General features: G+C 46.0%; 1 protein-coding gene across 4 annotated transcripts; it reads right to left on the bottom strand.

Annotated features, from left to right (window-relative positions):
- Window positions 1–2047: 2047 nt before the first annotated feature.
- Window positions 2048–20339, bottom strand: ARMCX4 (armadillo repeat containing X-linked 4). 4 transcript variants are annotated; one of them, XR_003509584.1, is made up of 7 exons: window positions 19888–20339; window positions 19329–19397; window positions 18259–18336; window positions 17838–17917; window positions 17466–17556; window positions 7162–7348; window positions 2048–2086 (listed from the first exon to the last, which is right to left on the bottom strand). XR_003509584.1 is itself a non-coding variant. In XM_027533626.1 (6 exons), the coding sequence occupies exon 6, from the start codon at window positions 16977–16979 to the stop codon at window positions 10026–10028; it is 6954 nt and encodes a 2317-aa protein (XP_027389427.1). In that variant the 5' UTR covers window positions 16980–17124; window positions 17466–17556; window positions 17838–17917; window positions 18259–18336; window positions 19329–19397; window positions 19888–20322; the 3' UTR covers window positions 9697–10025. The 4 variants fall into 4 exon arrangements, 2 of the variants coding, with proteins under 2 accessions (XP_027389427.1, XP_027389428.1); XR_003509583.1 differs by lacking the exon at window positions 2048–2086 and having other exon boundaries at window positions 5796–7348; window positions 19888–20329; XM_027533626.1 differs by lacking the exons at window positions 2048–2086; window positions 7162–7348 and adding an exon at window positions 9697–17124 and having other exon boundaries at window positions 19888–20322.
- Between the last annotated feature and the right edge of the window lie 2619 nt (window positions 20340–22958).

Raw genomic sequence — 22958 nt, 5'->3', positions numbered from 1 at the left:
AGCCTCTTAGCTCACACCTTGCCTACCATGAGTTCAGTAAACAGTGCCCACAGTGAGATACAGCGAAACAACTGGCACTGTGAGCAGGGTCAGCAATACAAGGTGCTTAAACACTCCATTCCTGCTTGTGTATAAAACTGCCATATTGTTACTGGGCCTGCCCATCCTTATACCTTGGAGGATCTGACAGAACTCAGTTGAAAATGAGCAGTTCTGGCTGTATGGCCACTTGCATAGTCACTTGATGTCCTATGGCTGGGTATTCCATCTCTATCAGGATATAGTAGCATATTAGGAGCTGTTTTTTTTTTTTTTTAATACTTTTAAAATATACTTTTGAGTATGTAATTCTCCACTGCATGTGGCATGACTTTGTTGCAGAATCTGAGTTCTGGTATAAGTGGTGACCTTCCCATCAGAGCTTACCAAAAACTCCACATGGTATCTTCTGCCAACACAGACACTTCTAATCCTTCAGTTCTGCTGCTCAGTCATGTCTGACTCTTTGCGACCCCATGGACTGCAGTACACCAGGCTTCCCTGTCTATCACCAACTCCCGGAGTTTTCTCAAACTCATGTCCATTGAGTCAGTGATGCCATTCAACCCTCTCATCCTCTGTCATCCCCTTCTCATCCTGCCTTCCATCTTTCCCAGCATCAGGGTCTTTTCAAATGACTCAGTTCTTCAAATCAGGTGGCCAAAGTATAGGAGTTTCAGCTTCAGCATCAGTCCTTCCAATGAATATTCTGGACTGATTTCCTTTAGGATGGACTGGCTGGATCTCCTTGCAGTCCAAGGGACTCTCAAGAGTCTTCTCCAATGCCACAGTTCAAAAGCATCAATTCTTAGGCGCTCAGCTTTCTTTATAGTGCAACTCTCACATCCATACATGACTACTGGAAAAAGCAAAGTTTCGACTAGACAGACCTTTGTTGGAAAAGTAAAGTCTCTGCTTTTTAATATGATGTCTAGTTTGGTCATGACTCTTCTTCTAAGGAGGAAGTGTCTTAATTTCATGGCTACAGTCACCATCTGCAGTGATTTTGGAGCACAAAAAAGTAAAGTCTGTCACTGTTTCCATTGCTTACCCATCTATTTGCTGTGAAGTGATGGGACCAGATGCCATGATCTTAGTTTTCTGCATGTTGAGCTTTAAGCCAACTTTTTCACTCTCCTCTTTCACTTTCATCCAGAGGCTCTTTAGTTCTTTGTTTTCTGCCATAAGGGTGGTGTCATATGTATTTCATATGTCATATTTCTCCCTGCAATCTTGATTCCAGCTTGTGCTTCCTCCAGCCCAGCATTTCTCATGATGTACTCTGCATATAAGTTAAATAAGCAGGGTGACAATATACAGCCTTGTCTTACTCCTTTTCCTATTTGGAACCAGTCTGTTGTTCCATGTCCAATTCTAACTGTTGGTTCTTGACTTGTATACAGATTTCTCAGGAGGCTGGTCAGATGGTCTGGTATTCCTATCTCTTTCAGAAATTTCCACAGTTTGTTGTGATCCACACAGTCAAAGGCTTTGGGATAGTCAATAAAGCAGAAATAGATGTTTTTCTGGAACTCTCTTACTTTTTCGATGATCCAAAGGATGTTGGCAATTTGATCTCTGGCTCCTCTGCCTTTTCTAAATCCAGCTTGAACATCTGGAAGTTCACAGTTCACGTACTGTTGAAGCCTGGCTTGGAGGATTTTGAGCATTACTTTGCTAGCGTGTGAGATGAGTGCAATTGTGTGGTAGTTTGCACATTCTTTGGCATTGGCTTTCTTTGGGATTGGAATGAAAACTGACCTTTTCCAGTCCTGTGGCCACTGCTGACTTTTCCAAATTTGCTGGCATATTGAGTGCAACACTTTCACAGCATCATCTTTCAGGATTTGAAATAGCTCAGCTGGAGTTCCATCACCTCCACTAGCTTTGTTTGTAGTGATGTTTCCTAAGGCCTACTTGACTTCACATTCCAGGATGTCTGGCTCTAGGTGAGTGATCACACCATCGTGATTATCTGGGTCATGAAGATCTTTTTTGTATAGTTATTCTGTGTATTCTTGCCACCTCTTCTTAATATCTTCTGCTTCTGTTAGAATGAAAGCCACAATCACAGAAAACTAATCAATCTGATCACGTGGACCACAGCCTTGTCTAACTCAGTGAAACTATGAACCATGCTGTGTATGCCCACCCAAGATGGACAGGTCATGGTGGAGAGTTCTGACAAAAGGTGGTCCACTGGAGAAGGGAATGGCAAACCACTTCAGTATTCTTGCCTTGAAAACCCCATGAACTGTATGAGAAGGCAAAATGATAAGATACTGAAAGATGAACTCCCCAGGTCGGTAGGTGCCCAATATGCTACTGGAGATCAGTGGAGAAATAACTCCAGAAAGAATGAAGAGTTGGAGCCAAAGCAAAAACAATACCCAGTTGTGGATGTGACTGGTGATAGAAGCAAGGTCCGATGCTGTAAAAAGCAATATTGCATAGGAACCTGGAATGTTAGGGCCATGAATCAAGGCAAATTGGAAGTGGTCAAACAGGAGATGACAAGAGTGAATGTCAACATTTTAGGAATCAGCAAACTAAAATGGACTAGAATGGGTGAATTTAACTCAGATGAGCATTGTATCTACTACTGTGGGCAAGAATCCCTTAGAAGAAATGGAGTAGCCATCAGAGTCAACAAAAGAGTCTGAAATGCAGTACTTGGATGCAATCTCAAAAATGACAGAATGATCTCTGTTCATTTCCAAGGCAAACCATTCAATATCACAGGAATCCAAGTCTATGCCCCAACCAGTAATGCTGAAGAAGCTGAAGTTGAACGGTTCTATGAAGACCTACAAGACCTTCTAGAACAAACACCCAAAAAAGATGTCATTTTCATTATAGGGGACTGGAATGCAAAAGTAGGAAGTCAAGAAACACCTGGGGTAACAGGCAAATTTGGCCTTGGAATATGGAATAAAGCAGGGCAAAGGCTAATAGAGTTCTGCCAAGAGAATGCACTGGTCATAGTGAACATCCTCTTCCAACAACACAAGAGAAGACTCTACACATGGACATCACCAGATGGTCAACACTGAAATCAGATTGATTATATTCTAATACCTTAGAGTTTATTTTTCACATGGTCCAAGTGGCGGCTGTTTGAAACCCCTGGACCTGCTATAGGCTCTTCTTTTGTTCTAGGCCCCACTCAAAGTTGGCAGCTTTTCGTGTCACCCAATATATGGGTCAAAATAGTAAATTCCAGATGTAAATGTGCTGCTTCCAGAATCCAATAAAGCCTACAAGATGTTGACTTTCCTACTTCATGGGATGACCCAGACCATTCAGCATCTGAAAACTGCACCTAATGTAGCCAGACCCTGGATCTTTGTAAGGTTTACTTCCCATCCTCCTGAGTACACATGTCTTAGCCTCCAGTGTGCTAGCCATTTCTTGGCCATTTGGTCCAATTAACATGATATCATCAACATAGTGGGCTATTAACAGTATTATATTCAGGTAGTCCAGATCTCTTCAAATTATGTAATGACAGAGGACAGGGAGTTAGTAGAGTCTTGAGGAAAAACTATAAATGTATACTGTTGCCATCTATGTGAATGTGAACTTTTAAGATGTTCCATTCTGATAGGGATAGGAAAAATAATTTTCCAAACCAATACCTGATTACTAGGTACCTAAGGCCATAATGGAGAAGGCAATGGCACTGCACTCCAGTACTCTTCCCTGGCAAATCCCATGGACGGAGGAGCCTGGTAGGCTGCAGTCCATGGGGTCACGAAGAGTCAGACACGACTGAGCGACTTCACTTTCACTTTTCACTTTCATGCATTGGAGGAGGAAATGGAAATCCACTCCAGTGTTCTTGCCTGGAGAATCCCAGGGACAGGGGAGCCTGGTGGGCTGTCGTCTATGGGGTCCAACAGAGTCAGACACGACTGAAGCGACTTAGCAGCAGCAGCAGCAGCAAGGCCATATTATTCTGTTCTAGCAAAGATATTGTATCTGACATGAGAGCTGCACTTGTGCCACTACTTGGTTGAGTTTGCAGTAGTCTATGTCATTTACTGGACTCTGTCCACATTTTGCAGGGGCCCAAACTGATTTAATGGAGATATGATGGGGACCACAGCCCAGAATTCTTTAGGTCTTTAAAGGTGGCACTGACTTCTGCAATCTTCTCAAAGATGCTATCTATATGTTTTCATTTACTGTCTTTGCCAAGGAAGAGCAAGGAAATTTCAAAGCTTCCACTTGACCTCATCTACAAATAGCTCTGACTCCACATGCCAAGAAGGGGTTTACCAGGTGGCTCAGTGGATAAAGAATTCACCTGCACTGCAGGGGACACAGGATACATGGGTTCGATCCCCAGGTTGGGACGACCTCCTGGAGGAGGGCATGGAAACCCACTCCAGTGTTCTTGCCTGGAGAATCCCATGGACAGGGGAGCCTGGCTGGCTACAGTCCATAGAGTCACAAAGAACTGGATATGAGTGAAGCAACTTAGTGGTCATGCCACATGCCAAGGAACCAATATGGGACTTGTACCAACTATCGTAATGTCTATTCCAATTATATATTCAGAAACCAAGAAAATAACCATTGAGTGAGTCTGTGGACACAGTGGAGCTACTGTAAACCCAACAGAGACCAAGAGCCTATCTAATTTCTGGCTCCCATCTGCCCCTGTTCTAACAAGTTGAGGCATGATGACACGTTAGTTCTCTGGATATCAATAGCAACTCACAGCCAGGGTCCATCAGCCCTCAAAATGTTTGGGTATTCCTCTTTCCTCAGCACACAGTTACCTTAGTAGAGGGAAGGACTGGATGAAAGGGAAGAACTGGGATGCCCAGGACTGGGTACCCCACTCCTTTAAACAGTGCACTCTGAATCAAAAACTGACTTAAGGCCACAGCTGTACAAGGAGGAATGTAATTCTTATTGAGGCACATTCCCTCAGGCTCCTGAGCATCTCTAATTTTTTTTTTATTGCATGGATTGAATAAAACCTGTCAGATGTTTTTTTCCTAGAGTAATGTGTTATATTGACCACCACATTCTATTAACTGTCTTAACCATCTCAACAACCTCAGATATGCAGATGATACCACTCTAATGGTAGAATATGAAGAGGAACTAAAGAGCCTCTTGATGAGGGTGAAAGGAGAGTGAAAAGCTGGCTTGAATCTCAACATTGAAAAAACTAAGACCATAGCACCCACTTCATGGTAATAGAAGGGGAAAAAGTGGAAGCAGTGACAGATTTTATTTTCTTGGGCTCCAAAACCACTGCGGACTGTAGCCATGAAATTAAGACACTTGTTTCTTGGAAGGAAAGCTACAATAAACCTAGACAGTGTGTTAAAAAGTAGAGACATCATTTTGTAGACAAAGGTCTGTATAGCCAAAGGTATGTTTTTTTCAATAGTCACGTATGGATGTGAGAGATGGACCATAAAGAAGGCTGAGCACCGAAAAATTGATGCTTTAGAATTGTGATGCTGGAGAAGACTCTTGAGAGTCCCTTGGACTGCAAGGAGATCAAACCAGTCAATCCTAAAGGAAGGACTGATGCTGAAGCTGCAGCTCCTATACTTTGGCCACCTGACTCGAAAAGCTTACTCATTAGAAAAGACCCTGATGCTGGGAAAGATTGAGGGCAAGAGAAGGAGGCGGCAGAGGATGAGATGGTTGGATAGCATCATTGACTCAATGGACATGAGTTTGAGCAAACTTTGGGAGATGGTGGAGGACAGAGGAGCCTGACATGCTGCAGTCCATGGGGTCGCAAAGAGTTGGACACGACTGAGTGACTGAACAACAACATCTATCGATCCACTGAGAGCACTGTGTTTGTTCTAATAATCCTTTCCAAAGCTTTCTGCAGATCAGGCTTCCCTATTACGCTGACCCAGTGGTGCATTATGGTATTTGCATCCACCTGACTTCTGACAGTTGAGTACAGTTATCTTGCCTCTATTGTTTCAGGTACATCACCATTTCTATCAGTGCTTTTTGTCCTGTAACACCCTCTCCTACACTGAGCCCTGATCTGCACAAGCTAGCCACCACTGCACTTAGTGATGCTGGTACCCCTTTAACCAGTGCATTCCTTATAGCTTTAGAAAATTCTTGCAGCACATAGTCCTCTGGAGGGATTTCTGACTTTATTCTATTCCTGCTTCCCTGAGCCTTCTCCCACCATTGATGTTGTTGTTCGGTTGCTCTTTGTGACTCCATGGACTGCAGCACACCAGGCCTCCCTGTCCCTCACTATCTCCCGGAGTTTGCCCAGGTTCATGTCCATTGAGTCAGTGATGTTAACCAACCACCTCTGACCATCTACTATTGCAACTCTGGCATTTACATCTCACTTAAAGTGGGGAATTTTTTTTTTTTTTTCATTCTTTGAGGAGTCATTCTAGTAGTGAGCTCATATTAATCCCCTAGGGTCTTTTCCAGGGTGTTAAATCCTGTATCTTGGGAAAGGACTCTCAAATCCATTCTCCCTTATTCAAATTTTTATTCTAGCTGCCCTGATCAAGGCCCTCAGAATTCAGTCCCGTGCTTACTCCCTCAGCACCTGCTAAGTCCGGCATGCTGGCTAGGTCCTGCTGCTCCTTCCTGAGGTATTCCCTTTCCTTCCTTATTAAGCCCAGCACATCACCAATGCAGTAACGTTTTGATTTAACCCTAGACATAGACCCAGTGACCAGGATGGGAGGTGGGGGAAGATTCTGCAGAAAATACACATTATCTTACCCGGGAAAGGGCTCTGCATATTCAAGCAAGGTGAAGCACTAACCCTTAAAAGGAAGGACCGGGACACTTCTGAAGGCTCAAGGGGCTCAGGGAAAGCAGAGGAAGTAAGACATCTAGGGACATCAATCCAGATGTCCCCATTCCATGTGTCAAGGTCATATTCCCTCCTAACGAGGGCCCTGATCTTGGAATATCAATAACCACTCAATTTTCTGGCCTTCTTTATATTTAATATTCCTCACAAATTTCTCAAACATCTACCACACAGCACCAGTTAATAATGCATTCCCTTCCACCAATGCCATTCCAGTTCACTACCAGTGAAAGCTCTAACAACTCCTCTGCTAGATGTTCCACATGCCTATCTACTCCACCTACCACAAATGATGGAATCCTCATTGCCAGCCAGGCAGCAGGTGATCCATCTCCAAAATTTCATCACAGTGTATGCTTTTCTGAACCTCTTCTTGTACCAACTGTTGTAGGTTGGCTTCCTGGAGGGCAGACTCAGAGATAGGATTCAGCATGAAGGGTTTTTATTAAGGAATGTTCTTAGGATCAAAACCTGTAGAAAGGAAAATAAAGAAGAAGGATTGGACAGAGGGAGAAGTTAAGCTGTCTCATTTGGGGCAAGAAGATCATGTAGATCAGTCATTGAATGTGAAGTCCCCCAGAAAGGAGGTATGACCTTGGGGGAGGTGGCTTTCTAGCTGAGGCAATTCCTGAAGAGAGTTGACAGCTGAGGGCTGTCTGCTGGAAACACTCCAAGCAACTGAAATAATAAACTCTTTATTCCTAAAGGAGGATTAGAGTAGCAGATTGCAGAATTCACTGCAAGTGTGACATCATTTTTTCCACTGGAAAGTTGGTGACCATCAAATGCTAGAATTGAGAAGAGCTTTACTTTCAAAACAGTTAATGAAATTTAAAATTTCAAACATTTATACTTAAATTTACAACCTTACTTAAGCAGTGTTTATTTTAAATTTTTAATTTATACCTTCCAAATACTTAGAGATGAGTATGTGAACCTCTATGTATACTTTTGCTCTAGTTCCCCAAAATGCTATTGACAGGCCTGCTTAGCCTGAATTCATCCATTTCCCTCTTGGCAAATTATGCAAAAGTCCTGGTTTACATTAATACAAGAAAATACATAAAAGTGAAAACAGGTAAAATTATCCATTAATCTTACACTCATAGGGAACTATCCACATTCTCAAAATATACACACCAAATTTTATACATAGAGGTAATTTAAATATATGCTCTTTCTTCATAAAAGTTATAGAATATGCCTTTGCAGCCTATTTTCTCCATTACATATATATACACACACACACACACACACACACAGAATTTTCCCATGTAAATAAGTGTAGTTGCCTACCATCACTTTCAAGAGTTGAATAATGTTTCACATCATTCATTATTAATAATGTGTAGACATACCTTAAGTGCCTATTTCAAGACACTTGGGTCATTCACAATTTTTCACTCTTCAAAACAGTGCAAAGATGCATAGCCTTGTACAAGACAATTATTTGATTATCTCCTGAGGATAAATTAGTATAAATGGAATTACTGGGTCAAAGAGCATGCACATCTTGAAAGCTTCTAAAACATGTATCCAGATGGATCTTGTACCAAGTATGCTCCCACTAGCACAGTTTGAAGGTGCCCCTCCTCCCACACTTCACCACACTTTGGGATGGAAGGGAGGTAGATCTCCAGTATGGATGTCATCAGCCACCTCAACGGTTCCATAAGGTCCCCAACCAACCTTGTAAAAGAAAGTTGATAGAAGCACTAAAAAGCATTCTTTCTTCTATTATGCTCTGCGTGCTAAGTCACTTCGGTCGTGTCCAACTCTTTGCAACCCCATGAACTGTAGCCTGCCAGGCTCCTCTGTCCATGGGATTTTTCCCAGCAAGAATACTGGAGTGGGTCGCCATACTCTCTTCCAGGGAATCTTCCCGACCCAGGGATCGAACCCGTGTCTCCTGTGTCTCCTGCATTGGCAGGTGGGTTCTTTACCACTGAGCCACCACGGAGGCCCTTCTTCTATTATATTTTCTCATAATATCAAAATAATAACTACTGTATTCATTCCCACAGATACCAGAGTTGGACAAAAAAGAGGATGTTTTTCTATCAAATGCCCTCAGGATCCTACAATAAAATTGTCCCTTTCTGTATGTTCCCAGGATAGGTTGCAGCACTTCTTCATTCAAAACATCTCTCACTTCCTTCCTCCCTTTACCACTCCCATGGTCACCAGTGAAATTTCACACCTCTAGTATTTATGCCTGAACTATGGTTATAACTTCCTTAAGTGATGCTTCAATTTCTAGTGGCTACTCCTGTCCCCACCCCAACTCTGACCCATTCTGCACACGTCAATCACATAATTTCTTTTTCATCCTGTCATTCCTCCGGTCATGAAAGGCTTGGTATCTCCCAGGGGTGGGTGGAGTAATTATATAGACAACTCAGTCTAGAAATCAGTCTAGAAATCCCTCCATGCATGGGACTCACCCCAACTGTTAGACCATATTTCCCATCACTCCCCTCCCCATACTTTGTATTCCAGGCAGGCCAGCCTCCTCTGTGGAGCAAAATTACCACCTCTATGCCTTTCTACCCATCACTTCTCCCTTCTCCAATGCCCTTCTGCCCTGTTTTTAGCCCATCCTTCATGCCCAGCCTACTTAAGTGCCCCCTCCCCTGTAAAAGTTTCCCTGAACACTGTCGCCTACAGAAGTTTCTGTTGCCTTTAAGCACTAATAGGAAACAGTTGGCCGTGACCAGAGGCTCTAACATGCTGCTAGTACCTTTTTGTTTCCATACATCTTGCCTCTCCAAATAGATCACAGGTTCAAGGACAAAGATGTGGCTTTTTTTTTTTTCTGCTTAAAACACACAACTTTATTGATGACATAAAAATAAAGTCTCAAATGTATAAACGTAAGTCCACACAAAGGACCAAAGATTACTTATGAAGAATCAGTTCAGTTTCTGCTCATGAAGCATACCAAAAATATCTCAATCCAGACAAGGTAAAAATCAACACATGTATTTTCAGTACAAGATTGAATTCATTTGGTGTTCATAAAATGGTCCAGTTATCGACCATCATAAGCAACCTCACTTTAGAAATTATAATGCGATTTACAATGTGCATTACTTCCAAGCTGCAAAACCAAAATATTACTCAAATTTGTTTGGAAAACTACAATTAATCATAGTTTACTTAATAACAGCTCAACTCTTTCTTTCACCTCAGGGTCATTGTATTCTGCTGCTAAGATGCGAAGTTTCTTGGCACATGCTTTAGGTCGTTGGAATATGAAATAAAGGGAATTTTTACTGAACTTGTCTTGGGTAAATACTTTTGCTCTTCTTTTAAAATGGTAATTTATATTTTCAAATAGTGAAAGAGCATTAAGAATATTCTCCTTTGTCTCTTTCTTGCTAAAGATATTAATCAGTGATGCTGGTGCATTGGCAATGAGCAAGTCCTTTGTCATAGAGGGATTTTTAGAGAAATTTAAAAGCATTCCCAAAATATGGTCTTTAGTTTCTCCACTTCCCACAGTTAACAAACGAAGAAATTCTGAAATGTAATTTGTAACCATATGCTGATACTCACTGATAATAGTCAGGTGCTTTATCAATCTCAGTCCAGCCAGCTGCACATTTGAATTCAAGGGATAGGTGATGGTGTCTTCACATACTTGATTTAAGTATGTTTTAACCTTCCTATGGTTTTCAGCAGCCACTGAGATGTTATTCAGTGCATTTAAAGCTTTCTGCCTAACACTAGGGTAGGGGTTATTAAGCAAGCCTTCAATAATTGAGATTCTACCTGCATTACGAATTATTTCATGGGAAAATGGGTAATCACGACTGTTATATAGAGCATTATTGGCTATTTCATGAATAGAAGGATCTTCAGTCATCTCAATCATGCAAATGAGTTTCTCGAGCTCTCGTGGATCCATGTTATTTTCACGTTTACAACGGCAAACCCAGGGCTGAGTTTTCTCCCCAGACCTGATCTGCTTTCTGAGTTCATCTTCAGGTGGGAAGCAAGACTCATTTTGGTATGGAAATTTCATTTCTGTCCAGATCATGGCTCCTGCCCATGACCCCATTCCTGCCCCAGGGACCATGGACGGACATGAGACTCTTGACTCAGCTGTCTTTTTGGCTTTAGTCTTAGGCACAGATTTATCCTCACTTCTGTTTCTTTTACCATCCCAGGAACAAGACTTTGCCTCGACTCCACCAGCAGCCTCCAGCTTGTCCTTGTTGCTGACCTTATGTCTAGCCCCACGCTCAATACTGACATCTTTCTCACACTTAGATCTGAGTGCATTACTGTTCTCACTGTCAGCCCAAAACAAGGACCTTAAACTGATCTCCTCAATATCAGGGCTAGATGCTCTACTTAGCTCATCCTCATCTACATCTCCAGCCAAAGTCCAGGACCGCCCACTAGCCTCTGCCCCAGCCCCAAGCCTAGACCCTGTAGTGGCTACATCTCCATCCCACAGCCAAGACTCCTGCCTGGCCTCAGCTCCAGCCACAGCTCCAGACTCAGCTCCCAAACAGGAATCCATACAGACAGCCTCATCAGATTCCATCCAGGACCCAATATTGGCCTTGTTCTTGGCCCCAAATCTGGAATCAATGATGGCTTCTTTCCCAACTACTGAGCTGGATTTAATACTGGCTTCATTTTTATCCCCAGGACTAGATACAATACAAACTTTTTCCCCTCTCCAGAACCAAGACCCTGTGCTAGCCTCACTCCCAGCTCCAAACCAGGATCCCTCCCTGGCCTCCACCCCAGCACTTACCTGAGACTTTCTACTGGGCTGATCTCCAGGGCTTGTCCACGACCCTCCACTTGCCTGATGTTCAGGCCCCATGCTAGATGCTCTACCAGCCTCATTCACCGGCTTAGATCCAGTCTGGGATTTTCCACAAGCCTGATCCCCAGTGCCAACCCAGGAGCCTCCTCCACTGGCCTGATCCTCAAATCCAGATTTGTAACAGCTACTTCCTTGATTCCCAGTCACAATCCAGGACCTTTCACTGGCCTGACTCCCAGTGCCAGTCCAGGACCCACCACTGGCCTGGTCTGCAAGCCCTGGACTAGACTCTCCAATGGCCTGGTCCTGAGCACTGGACCAGAACACTCCACCACTGGCCTGATCCTCAAATCCAGGTTTGGAACAGCTACCAGCCTGAGCCCCAGCCCCAGCCCAAGACCCTCCACTGGCTGGACTCCCAGTATCAGCCCAGGACCCACCACTGGACTGGTTCATGGGCTCGAGCACAGGACCTCTAACTGCCTGGTCACTAGCCCCACCCCAGGACCCTCCTGCATTGGCCTGACTCCCACTGCAAGCATAGAACCATCCACTGGACTGATTCTCGGGCACTGGCCTGGATCCTCCACTGGCTTGGTCTCCAATAGCAGCCCAGGAATCTCCAACAGACTGGTCCCTTGGCCCCAGTATAGACCCTACACTAGCCTGACCTGCACTGTCAGCCCAAGATACTCTTTCAGATTTGGCCTGATCCTCATACCTAGGCTTTGCCTCACTGCCAGCCTGATGCCCACCAACCCAGGACCCTTCATTGGCCTGGTCCACAGCTCCAACCAAGAACCCTCCACTGGCTTGGTCCCCAGAGTTAGCCCAGGACCCTCCACTGGGCTGGTCCTCGGGTCCCAACCTAGACTGTCCATCAGCCTGACCACCAGCACGGGCCAAAGAACCTTCTTCACTGACCTGAACCTCAAATCCAGGCTTGGACCCACCATGAGACTGATCACCAGTCCCGGTCCAGGAACCCCCACTGGCCTGCTCCACAGTCCCAGCCAATAATCCTTCACTGGCCTGGTTCCCAGTGCCAGACCAGGACCCAACACTGGACTGGCCTACAATCCCTGGCCTAGCCCCTCCACTGGCCTGTTCTCCAGTTGTAATCCAGGACACACCACTGGACTGATTCACAGAAGCTAGCCCAGACCCTCCACTGGCTTGGTTGGCAGTGACAGCCCAGGCCTTTCCACTGGACTGGTTTTCAGGCCCCAGCCCAGTCCCAGTCCAGGACACATTTTCACTGGCCTGAACCTCAAGTCTAGGCTTGGCCAGATCACTAGTCCCAACCCAGGTTGCACCGCCAGAGAGGTCACTAGTCAGAATCCAGGAACCTCCAGTAGCCTGGTCCACAGCCACAGCCCAGTACCCAATGTTAACCACATTCCCACCTGTAGCCTGAGCCCAGGAGGCTCCATTAGCCTGAATCCCAGCCCCATCCTGGGACCTTCCACCAGCCTGTGCCTCAGCCCCAGTCCAGGATGCTCCATTGGCCTGGTTCTCAACCACAGCCCAGGATACACCAATGGCCTCTCCCCCAGTCCAAGATACCCCACTGGTTTGGCCCCCAGCCCAGGAACTGTCACTCACCTGAGCTCCAGTCCAGGGCACCACAACAGCCTGGTTCCCAGTGCCAGCCCAAGAAGTCCCACTGGCCTGGTTCTCAGCTACAGTCCAGGACCCTCCAGCAGCCCTGTCTGTAGCCTCTACCCAGTAACCTCCATTGGCCTGTCCCCCAGCCCAGGACTGTTGACTGGCCTGACTCCCAGCCCAGAACCCTCCACTGGCCTGGTCCCCAGCTCCAGCCCAGGACTGAATACCAACCTCATTTTCACTCTTAGCCACACTCCAGGACTCAGTATTGGCTTCATTTTCATCATCAGCCCAGGATGTGCTATTCTCCCAGTATCCATCCCTAGCCTGAAACCTAAATTTGATCCATCGCTCTGAAGCAACCCAGTCCTCAACGCCAATCCCATTCCAGTAGTAGTCGTGGACCTTAGACTGAGACTTTGTGCAGGCCTGAGTGCCTGCCCCACCTTCATTCTCTGAAGTGGGCGTGGCCTTAGCCTTGGGCTTTACAGAGACATCTCCCGTGGCTTCTGCCTCGCACTTGTGCTTAGCCTTGTCCTTTGCCCCCAACGAGGTCTTGCTCTGGGAATGGGCTAAAGATTGATGCTGGCCAGAGCCCACCATACCTGCTCCAGCCTCTCCCTTAGACTCAGTAATGCGATTGCCCCTGACCTTACTCCTGGCACCAAGCAAGGCCTCTCCCTGGGAACTGGCCACAGCCTGGGATAGAGCAGAGCCTGTTGTATCTGTTTGCAGCTGCAGAGAGTCCATTGCATGTGGCCCAGCACCTGCCTTAGACGCACCACTGGCACTGCCCCGAGCCTTCTTCTTAGTACCACACGAGGTCTCACCCTGGGAACTGGCTGTAGCCTGGGGCTGAACACAGCCCTTGGTATCTGGCTTAGACCCTGCCTTGGATGCAGTACTGGCACTATCCCGAGCCTTCTTCTTAGTACCACACGAGGTCTCACCCTGGGAACTGGCTGCAGCTTGTGGTTGAACACAGCCTCTGGTATCTGGTCCAGAGTCCACCTTAGACACAGTACTGGGATTGCCCCAGACCTTACTTCTGGCACTAGGCAAGGATTCACCTGGGGAATTAGACTCAGCTTGGGGCTGAGCAGAGCCCACGGGGTCTGCTCCAGCCTCTGCCTTGCACAAATTGTTGGGATTACCCCTGACATTATTCTTGGCACCAAGCAAGGCCTCACCCTGAGAACTGACCATACCTTGGGGCTGGGCAGTGTTTGTTGTATCTGTTTGAAGCTGGGCAGAACACGTTGCGTCTGGCCCAGTTCCTGCTGTAGACATGGCATTGGGATTCCCCTGGGTCTTATTCTTAGTAACAGGCAAGGCTTCACCCCAGGAATTGCCCACAGCCTGGGGCTGAGCAGGGCCTGTTGTATCTGTTGGAGTCTGAGCAGAGGCCTTTGCATCTGACCCAGCCCCTGCCTTAGACGCAGCATTGGGATTGCTCCGGACCTTATTCTTAGTACCAGGCGAGGCTTCACTCTGAGAACTGACCACAGCTTGGGGCTGAGTAGGGCCTGTGGTATCTGACCCAGCCCCTGCCTTAGACACAGCACCAGCATTGCCCCGAGCCTTCTTCTTGACACCAGGCAAGGCCTCACCCTGCGTACTGGTCACCGCCTGGGGCTGGGCAGAGCTCTTTGTATCCTGTCCAGTCCCTGCTTTAGACACAGCAGTGGCATTGCCCCGAGCCTTATTTTTGACACCACACAAAGCCTCACCCTGGGAACTGGCCACAGCCTGGAGCTGGGCAGGGCCTATTGCATCTGTCGGAGGCTGGGCCGAGGCCTTTGCATCTGGACCAGCCCCTGCCTTAGACACAGCACTGGCACTGCCCAGAGCCTTCTTCTTGACACCAGGCAAGGCTTCCCCCTGGGAACTGGCCACAGCCTGGGGCTGAGCAGAGCTCTTTGTATCTGACCCAGTCCCTGCCTTAGAAACAGCATCGGGATTGTCCTGGACCTTATTCTGGGCACCAGGTAAGACCTCGCCCTGGAAAATGGCCATATCCTGAGGTTCACCAGAGGCCCTCAGTTCTGCCTTAGCCCCTGGCCCAGAAATGGCATCGGGATCACCCTTGCCATCAATTCTGGAATCAGGGAAAACATCAGCTTGGGCCCTGACCCCAGCTTCAGGCTGTACACAGGTTTTCATCTCTATTCCAAGCCCTGCCTTACTCTTGCCTTTGGCTTTGCTCCTAGCTTTACGTCTGGTGGTAGGTGGAGCCTCCGCCTGGCTCTTGGTGGAAGTCTGAGACTGTGCCTTTTTGTCTGTCCCAGCTTCTTCTTTAGACTTGGTGTTGGCATCGTCTTGAGCCTTAACCCTGTCATCAGGCAGGGCATCAGCCTGGACACGGATCGTAGGCTGAGGCTCCATATAGGATTCAGTGTCTGTTCCAGCCCTCACCATGGATACAGGATAGGGGCTGCCTCTACCCTTAACCCAGGCATCAGGCGCAAATTCAATCTGAGTGTCGGCTACAACTAGAGGCTGTGTGGCAGCCGTCATGTCAGCTCCCATCATTGCCCTAGATATGACATTGGTATTTCCCCTGTCATCAACCCTGGCACCAGACACTGTCTCAGCCTGTTTCTTGGTCACAGTCTGAGATTGTGTAGAAACACTTGTATCTGCCCCAATCCCTGCTTCACACATGGCCTTGGTATTGCCCCCAACATCAACTGCCACCCCAAGCATGGCCTCAGTCTGGGCCTTGGCTACAACTTGAGACTGAACAGAAGCCCTCATATCTGCTGAAGACCCTGCCTGAGACATAGTTTTGCAATTCCCCTTGGCCTCAACCTCAGTACCAAGAACACTGTCAATCTGGATCTTGGCCACAGCCTGAGACAGTGAACAGGGCTTCATGACTGCTCCAGCTTCTGCCTCAGACACAAAATTAGGATTTCCCTGAGCATCAACTGAGGTACCAGACCAGACCTCAGACAGAGTCTTAGCCACACTCACAGTCTCTTCCAGGGCTCTTGACTTGGTGTCAGCCACACTTCTGATCTTGTTTATGGCGCCCGTCTTGGTCACTTCCCTGATTACTGCCAAGGCCTCATTCTGTGTCACCACCACTCTGTTCATTTCTATCTCTTTTTCAGCCAATATATGAGTTTCTGCTTTGGTCTGGGTCATTGCTTCTTTCTTGGTCTCTACCTTAGTACCAAGTGCCCAAGCTTTAGTTTTGGTCTGGGTCACTGCCTCTTTCTTGATTAGTTTCCCAGACCCAGAGTCAGTTTGGGTCACTGCCTCTTTCATGGCCACTTCACTGGCTTTGGCGTCAGTCAAAATCACTGCCTCTGTTATTATCACTGTTCCAGCCACCGTTCTGGCCTCAGATTGGGTCTCTGTCTTTGCTTCAGCCATTGCCTTGGCTTGAGAATAGGCTTTGCTTCTGTCTGTAGCAATGACCTTAGTCTCTACTTCAGCTCCAGACCTATCTCTTGCTCCAGTTTCTGCTCCGGTCTTGGGCTTGGGTCTAGTCTCAATTTCTGTCCCCACCATGGCTTCACACATGGCCAAGGTCTGGTTTTGTATCCCAGCCACAGTCTCCATCTTGACTTTGGACCCATTTCTGGCAAGTCGCCTCACACTCTGGGCTCTTCCCTTGGTTAATCTGTAAATGCAGTAGCAGGCACCAGCCCAGATCATCAGTCCTGCAGTAACCAAGCCCACTTCCTGAATGCGACCCATGTAATCACCCTTGACGAAGGCAAGAACAAGATACAGAAGGGCTCAATTAGACTGGGAAAAGAGGGTAGTAGGTCTGCATGTAAGCCTGCAAGGGTGCTGGTCTTCAGCCACTCAAAGGCCACCAGAGCTGCCACTGGAGATGGACCTAGAAGTGGAGGAAGGAAACTGGCTAAAGTTTCTCTTCTAATTCTGTGCATCACATAGACAGATACACAGAAGAATAAGAAAGTGTAAAAATGATGTGTTTTGTGGGAGAAGAGGATAATTAGCAAATTCTCTTTCCATCCCTTTTATCTCCTCTCCATTTTTCCCAGTGCCCAATAATTTCCCCCAGGGTACTTCCATACACATTTTCTTACATCAAATGAACAGTGGAAAGGATGGTGGTAGCACTGACTATGGATGGTAGACTGAAGCCCTCACACCCTGATTTTTACTGGACCTACTCTGGTCACCACTCCCACAGGTGCCCACCCTCATACCAACCTGTAATGATCAAGGCAGTTACCACCTCTTTCCTTCTCTTGATTGGAGGTATATCCTAAAGGAGATCTATAAACTCATGAGATCTGTGGACCTAGAGACAGACAGACAGATGGAGGAACAGACAGGAGTGAAGATTTTGTTTACCATGACATATATTATTAACAAACCCCTCTCTATCCTCTTAAATTCACCCCATGCCCTGTTATCACAATAAAGGTGAAGGTGTGGGGTAAGTGAAGGGATGGTGGGGAGAGTGCCTGGAAAAGGGGAAGGCTGAGTATCCTCCAGACTAGACACTGGATACCTCCAGATAGACACTCACCTCCAACAACCCACCTTAGATGTCTACCCAGGCAATCCCCATCCTCTTACCAGCATATACTGATCAGGAATAATTTCCTCCGTATTTCCTTGCTTCCAGTGATCTCAAGCTTTCAGGCCTGTAGACCCAGCTGTGGACAAGTAAACAAACAGGGACTAGAGATCAGATCCTTCACAGAATGGACAAGTACCCTGATCCCTGACTCCAATCCCTGCCTGTGAGAGCCCATGTCCAATTTGCTAATATGATCCATCCTCTCAAGTCCTCTCTCAGTCCCATTGCAGCCCATCCTTACCCCAATGTTCCTACCATTTCCTGCACTGATATCAGCAGGGAGGATGGCAACACTGGGGAAATCTGGCAGAGTGCAGAAGTGGAAGAACCCTCCACTGAGACTCTCTCTCAATCTCAGCCATCTTATATGCCCACCCTCTCTTGTTACCCCTATGCACTGCCCATCTTCACACCAACCTCCACAGTCCCAGGCCAGTCTCCCACTTTCCTTTGCTTTCAGTGGTAAAGAGCCCTACTGTTGCCCTATGGGAAGACCTAGGAACAAACAGAGAAAAAAAGAAAGGTAAATGTTGAGTACTTATGACATTTCAGCATCTAAAACATGGGTCCCAGTACCTTCCTTACTGGGCTTCCCTGGTGGCTTGGTGGCTCAGTGGTAAAGTATCTGCCTGCCAATGCCTGTCAATGCAGGAGACTTGGGTTCAATCCCTGGGTCAGGAAGATCCCCTGGAGAAGGAAATGGCAATCCACTCCAGTATTCTAGCTTGGGAAATCCCATGGACAGAGGAGTCTGGCTGGCTACAGCCCATGGGGTTGCAGAAGAGTCAGACACGACTTGGCGGCAAAACAATAACAATCTGGATTTAGACACCTGTTCTCTGGCAAACAAAACCTAGGGCTTCTCCAGCACTGAAACAGGCAGGGTAGAAAAGGGAGGCAGGTAAAAGGGGAGCAACAGAGGCGAATTATTCTAAAACCACCTGTAGGATTCTAGGGCTTCTCCCCAAAGTCTATCATTTCCTTCACCTGTGCCAACAGGTGGAAGAATCTGGAAAACTGGAAAACGGGGAGACAGATGGAGGCCCCTAGAGCCTATACTCTAAAATGACAGCCTACTGCCATCTACTTCTCCTTAAACCCATCTCTAGCAGTTCTCCAACAAAAGAGACAGGATGTGTGTTGGGGTCGGGGGCTTTTGCTTCTGCAAAATCTCCATCCCTCCCCCGCAAAGGTTATCTCAAAAAAAAAAAAAGTAGTTCTTTGAGACAGCAATTTGTATTTTCGCTGTATTATCTGAGATGCAAAAAAAAAAAAAAAGCATCCATAGAAAAGTTGCTGTCTTTATTGGTCTTCAACATACACTTTAAGTTAAAAAGCCCAAGCTTGGTAAGTTTGGTAAGTAAACACAGTTTAGAGAAAGTCCCCTATAGAGCCACCATCCAGATAGCGGCGCCTAAGTTCCTGTCATAGAGAATATTCATATAGCACTTCAACGGTTCACAGCGAGTGTCCGTACCCACACTAACCTCCGCAGATCCTGTGCAGTTTGCTCCTCTTCTTCCCTCGCCTCGCCACAAACACTGCCACACGAATCACTGTCGTCAGACAGGAGAGAGGAAAGGCACTGAGTGCTTGGACTAGCGCCCAGGACACAGATCCCAATACTCGCTTTTCTGGATTCAGGAACCCAGTTATCAAACGTCCCTCCGCACCTTGAGAGACGCCACTCGCACCAACCCCGCCGTCCAGTCACTAAGGCCCACCATTTTCTCTGCAAACGCCACCGTGGCGGCGTGTCCCTTCCACTGAAACTAGCAGGAAGCGGAGCGGACATGTGCGATCAGTGATTAGAGTCAGAGAAGAAGGAACATCTCAATCTCTGCATTTCCCTCTTGAGACACTCCCCCCACCATCCGCCCTGTCAAAGCCCAGGGTTCCCCAGCACAGACTTAGGCAGGAGGAGCAAGGATTGGGAGAATCGAGCGAAGGTTCCGGGAACTTGAGCCCGCTTTCTCCCCCATCCCCAGGCCAGCTTTGTGGTTGGCAGTCCGCTGCCGCCCTGGCTTCGGTGCGCGGGGCCCTTACCTGCTCCACTTGCCGCGGGGCCCGATGCCAGCCCGCCGTGTGCAGGGAAGCGGGGAGCTGGTACCCAGACTGGAGTGACGACTGCACCGAAGGCTGCGTCGCTCTGCAGCTCGCGGTCACGTGAGGGCCCCGCGTCACCGCCGAGCTCACCCTCCGATCTCCCCTCCCAGGGGCTGGTGGGGAGTTCAACAGGACCCTCCCCTCCACCTCCGCACGCACTGTCTCTCCCTCCACCGAGCTGTGCGCGAGGCCCCGTCATTCAGCTCGTTTCCCTCCAATCTGAGAGCCCACAAGTGGCATCATCTCCCTGCGGTTGGAGTTTGCCCTTTTCTTGTTGCCAGGGAGGGTCTGCATCCCCTCTTCCACCTCCAGGCCTTGGCTCCGGCCTTTTCTGCAGCTTCCCTGAGGACTGTCTCTAAGACAGTTTGCCCTAGGGTAGTTGCCGCACCTACAGGGGCCCGGAAAGGGGTGTCAGGAAGGGGAGTAGAGAGCGCAAGGAGAGGTTTAACTTTCTTTTGTTGTGCCCCCCTTTTTTTTCCCGTTTTTACGTCACATTCATTGTTTTTGTAATGAGGAAATGGCGTCAAGCCATTTTCTTTTGACATTTACAAATTAGGTTGTAAAAATAACAAAAGACTCATTCATTTATGCCACATTAAGAATGCTTTCTAGTTGCTGTAAACTATCTCACAGATTTGAAAACTGACTAGTAATTATTAACATTTTAAATATAAAGTTTTCCTAAACGAAACCAGTAGGTTTTCAATGGGACCTATAAATTCGTCTTTGGAAGGACATTCAGCTGTCCAATCTTGGCAGTTTTGCACAAGTGGTTTACAACTTTTTGAAGTTCTAGCTTCATTGATGATCTTCCATCAGGTGTCTGAGAACTTCATAGATGACTCCTGGTTGATGAACCCAGTGTCTGAAAAAACAGTGACTTCCCAGATTAACCTGTTTTCCATTCAAGGAGTTTTATTGGGATTTTGCATAAGCCTGTAATCAAATGAGTCTCATCACACCCAGGGAAGGACCAACTGTGCTATCCCACTAATGGAAATGAGGCTCAACAGGTGAATTTTCATTAGGCCATGACAGTGGTGAGATAGCTCCACTGTCTGCCTTTCCTGCACTGTAGGTCCCCGAGTCACAGGAACATACACTTTTCAGCACCTTCCAGTAGAGATAGTGGGTAGGGCCTGTGGCCAAGGTAAAGGTCTATGGGCAATATCCTTGAAATCCATGTCCTTTTTCTCTCACAAAAGGCACAATTCACAGGATCCCAAACAGCATCGCCAGGAAAAAGAGGTTTTTTTCACCCTCTGCCTTCTGTTACAATTTCATTGTACCATCTATACAAGCCCTTCAAAATAATCCCATAAGGTAGGGACAAAGTCTGCAGAATTTAGTCCCCAGACATCCAGCTGTCTGGGCTGGGGAGTCCTACACTAAATATAAACTCCTCAGGCAACCTGTCTCTTAGAACATTGAAATCTGACACCCTAGAAGGAAGCTCCCTGGGTGAGGGCCCCCTGTGTAGGGGAGGCCTTTTCAGCAGGTGAACCAGGAAGCCCAGAGTGCCTTAGACCCACTAATGGCTTTTCAGAACTCAATCGACTGTGACCAATTTATGCTCTCCATCAGAGGGAAACATTTAGAAATTCATTATAAAGACATTTAAAACTTATGTAAAATTTTCAAAAACAAAGAAATAAAAAACCCAGGAGCATAATGTCAAACAGCTCATTTGCAATAATCTAAAAACTCTTACTGATCACTAATAACATAATCCAATAGAAAGTGTGCCAAAGACTCGAATGGATTTGTTTGCACAAAAGAAATACCAGTGACCGATAAACATACGAAAAAAAAGACTCAGCTTCAAAGAAATGCAAATCCAAACCACTACATGTTGCCCTATTTCAGCTATGAGTTTCAAAATTTAGAAATTTGATAATTTTGTTGACTGGTTTATGGGGAAATGGACACTTCCACACTCTGTTGGATGCAGATGCTGTGATGCAGCCTTTTTACTGAGAGCAATTTGGCAAAATCTGATATCCCACAGATTCCTTAAGCAATTCTTAGGAGTTTAGCCAGCCTGATAATAACACAGTTTCACAAAAGATACGTACAATAGGGTATCTCTTGCAGTGCTTGCAAAGGTTAAAAAAAATGAAACATAAAAAGTTCATCAATAAAAACCCCTATGTTATGAAAAAGGGCTGAAATATAGGACTGATATCATTAGGCTTTCAAGGCAAGTATACACAGACAAAAAAAGCACAAGCTTCAAAATCACAATGGGAGTAGGGAATGCAAGCAAGGAATCAAGTATTAAATTTAGAAGTTCTTTATGTCGGACAGTGTAGTAAAGTTATCTATATTTAGACTTTAATGAATTTTGTAATCTCCAGAGTGACCACTAAAATTACAGTGAAAAAAGTATAATTAACAAGGTAATAGAGAGGGAAAACAGAATTTAAAAATTACTAAGCAAGAGAAAAGAGGAAGAGCAATACAAAATAGGCAGAACAAATAATCAAATAATAAGATTATAGATTTAAGTGCAAATATGCCTCTAATTTACTGGTAAACAGCCTAAACATTCCAATCAAAAGACAAAACTTGTCAGACTGGATTTTTAAAAAATAACTATATGCTGTTTAGAAAAGATTCACCTTCAATATCAAGCCACAGAAGGCTGAAAGGGAAAAAATGGAAAAAGATATACCATGCAAATATTAACAAGAGAAATCTGATGTAGCAATGGCAACATCAGATAAAGTAGATTTTAAAGCAAGGAGCATCAGTAAAGACAAAAAGAGACATTTCACAGCTGTTAACATTTTATTTTATAAGTATATATATTCATCTAGAGTTTTCCCTGTTCATTTATATGTGTGTGTGTGTGTATACACATGTATTTGTTTTTTTTTCTTTTTTTTTTAAATTTTATTTTATTTTTAAACTTTACATAATTGTATTAGTTTTGCCAAATATCAAAATGAATTTGAATTAAAAACTCATACATATCATCCCTTTACCTATTTTTACTTAAAAAATGTATT

Source organism: Bos indicus x Bos taurus, chromosome X (genome assembly GCF_003369695.1).
Source record: "Bos indicus x Bos taurus breed Angus x Brahman F1 hybrid chromosome X, Bos_hybrid_MaternalHap_v2.0, whole genome shotgun sequence".
NCBI lineage: Eukaryota > Metazoa > Chordata > Mammalia > Artiodactyla > Bovidae > Bos > Bos indicus x Bos taurus.
This window is presented reverse-complemented; position numbering and strand designations above follow the sequence as displayed.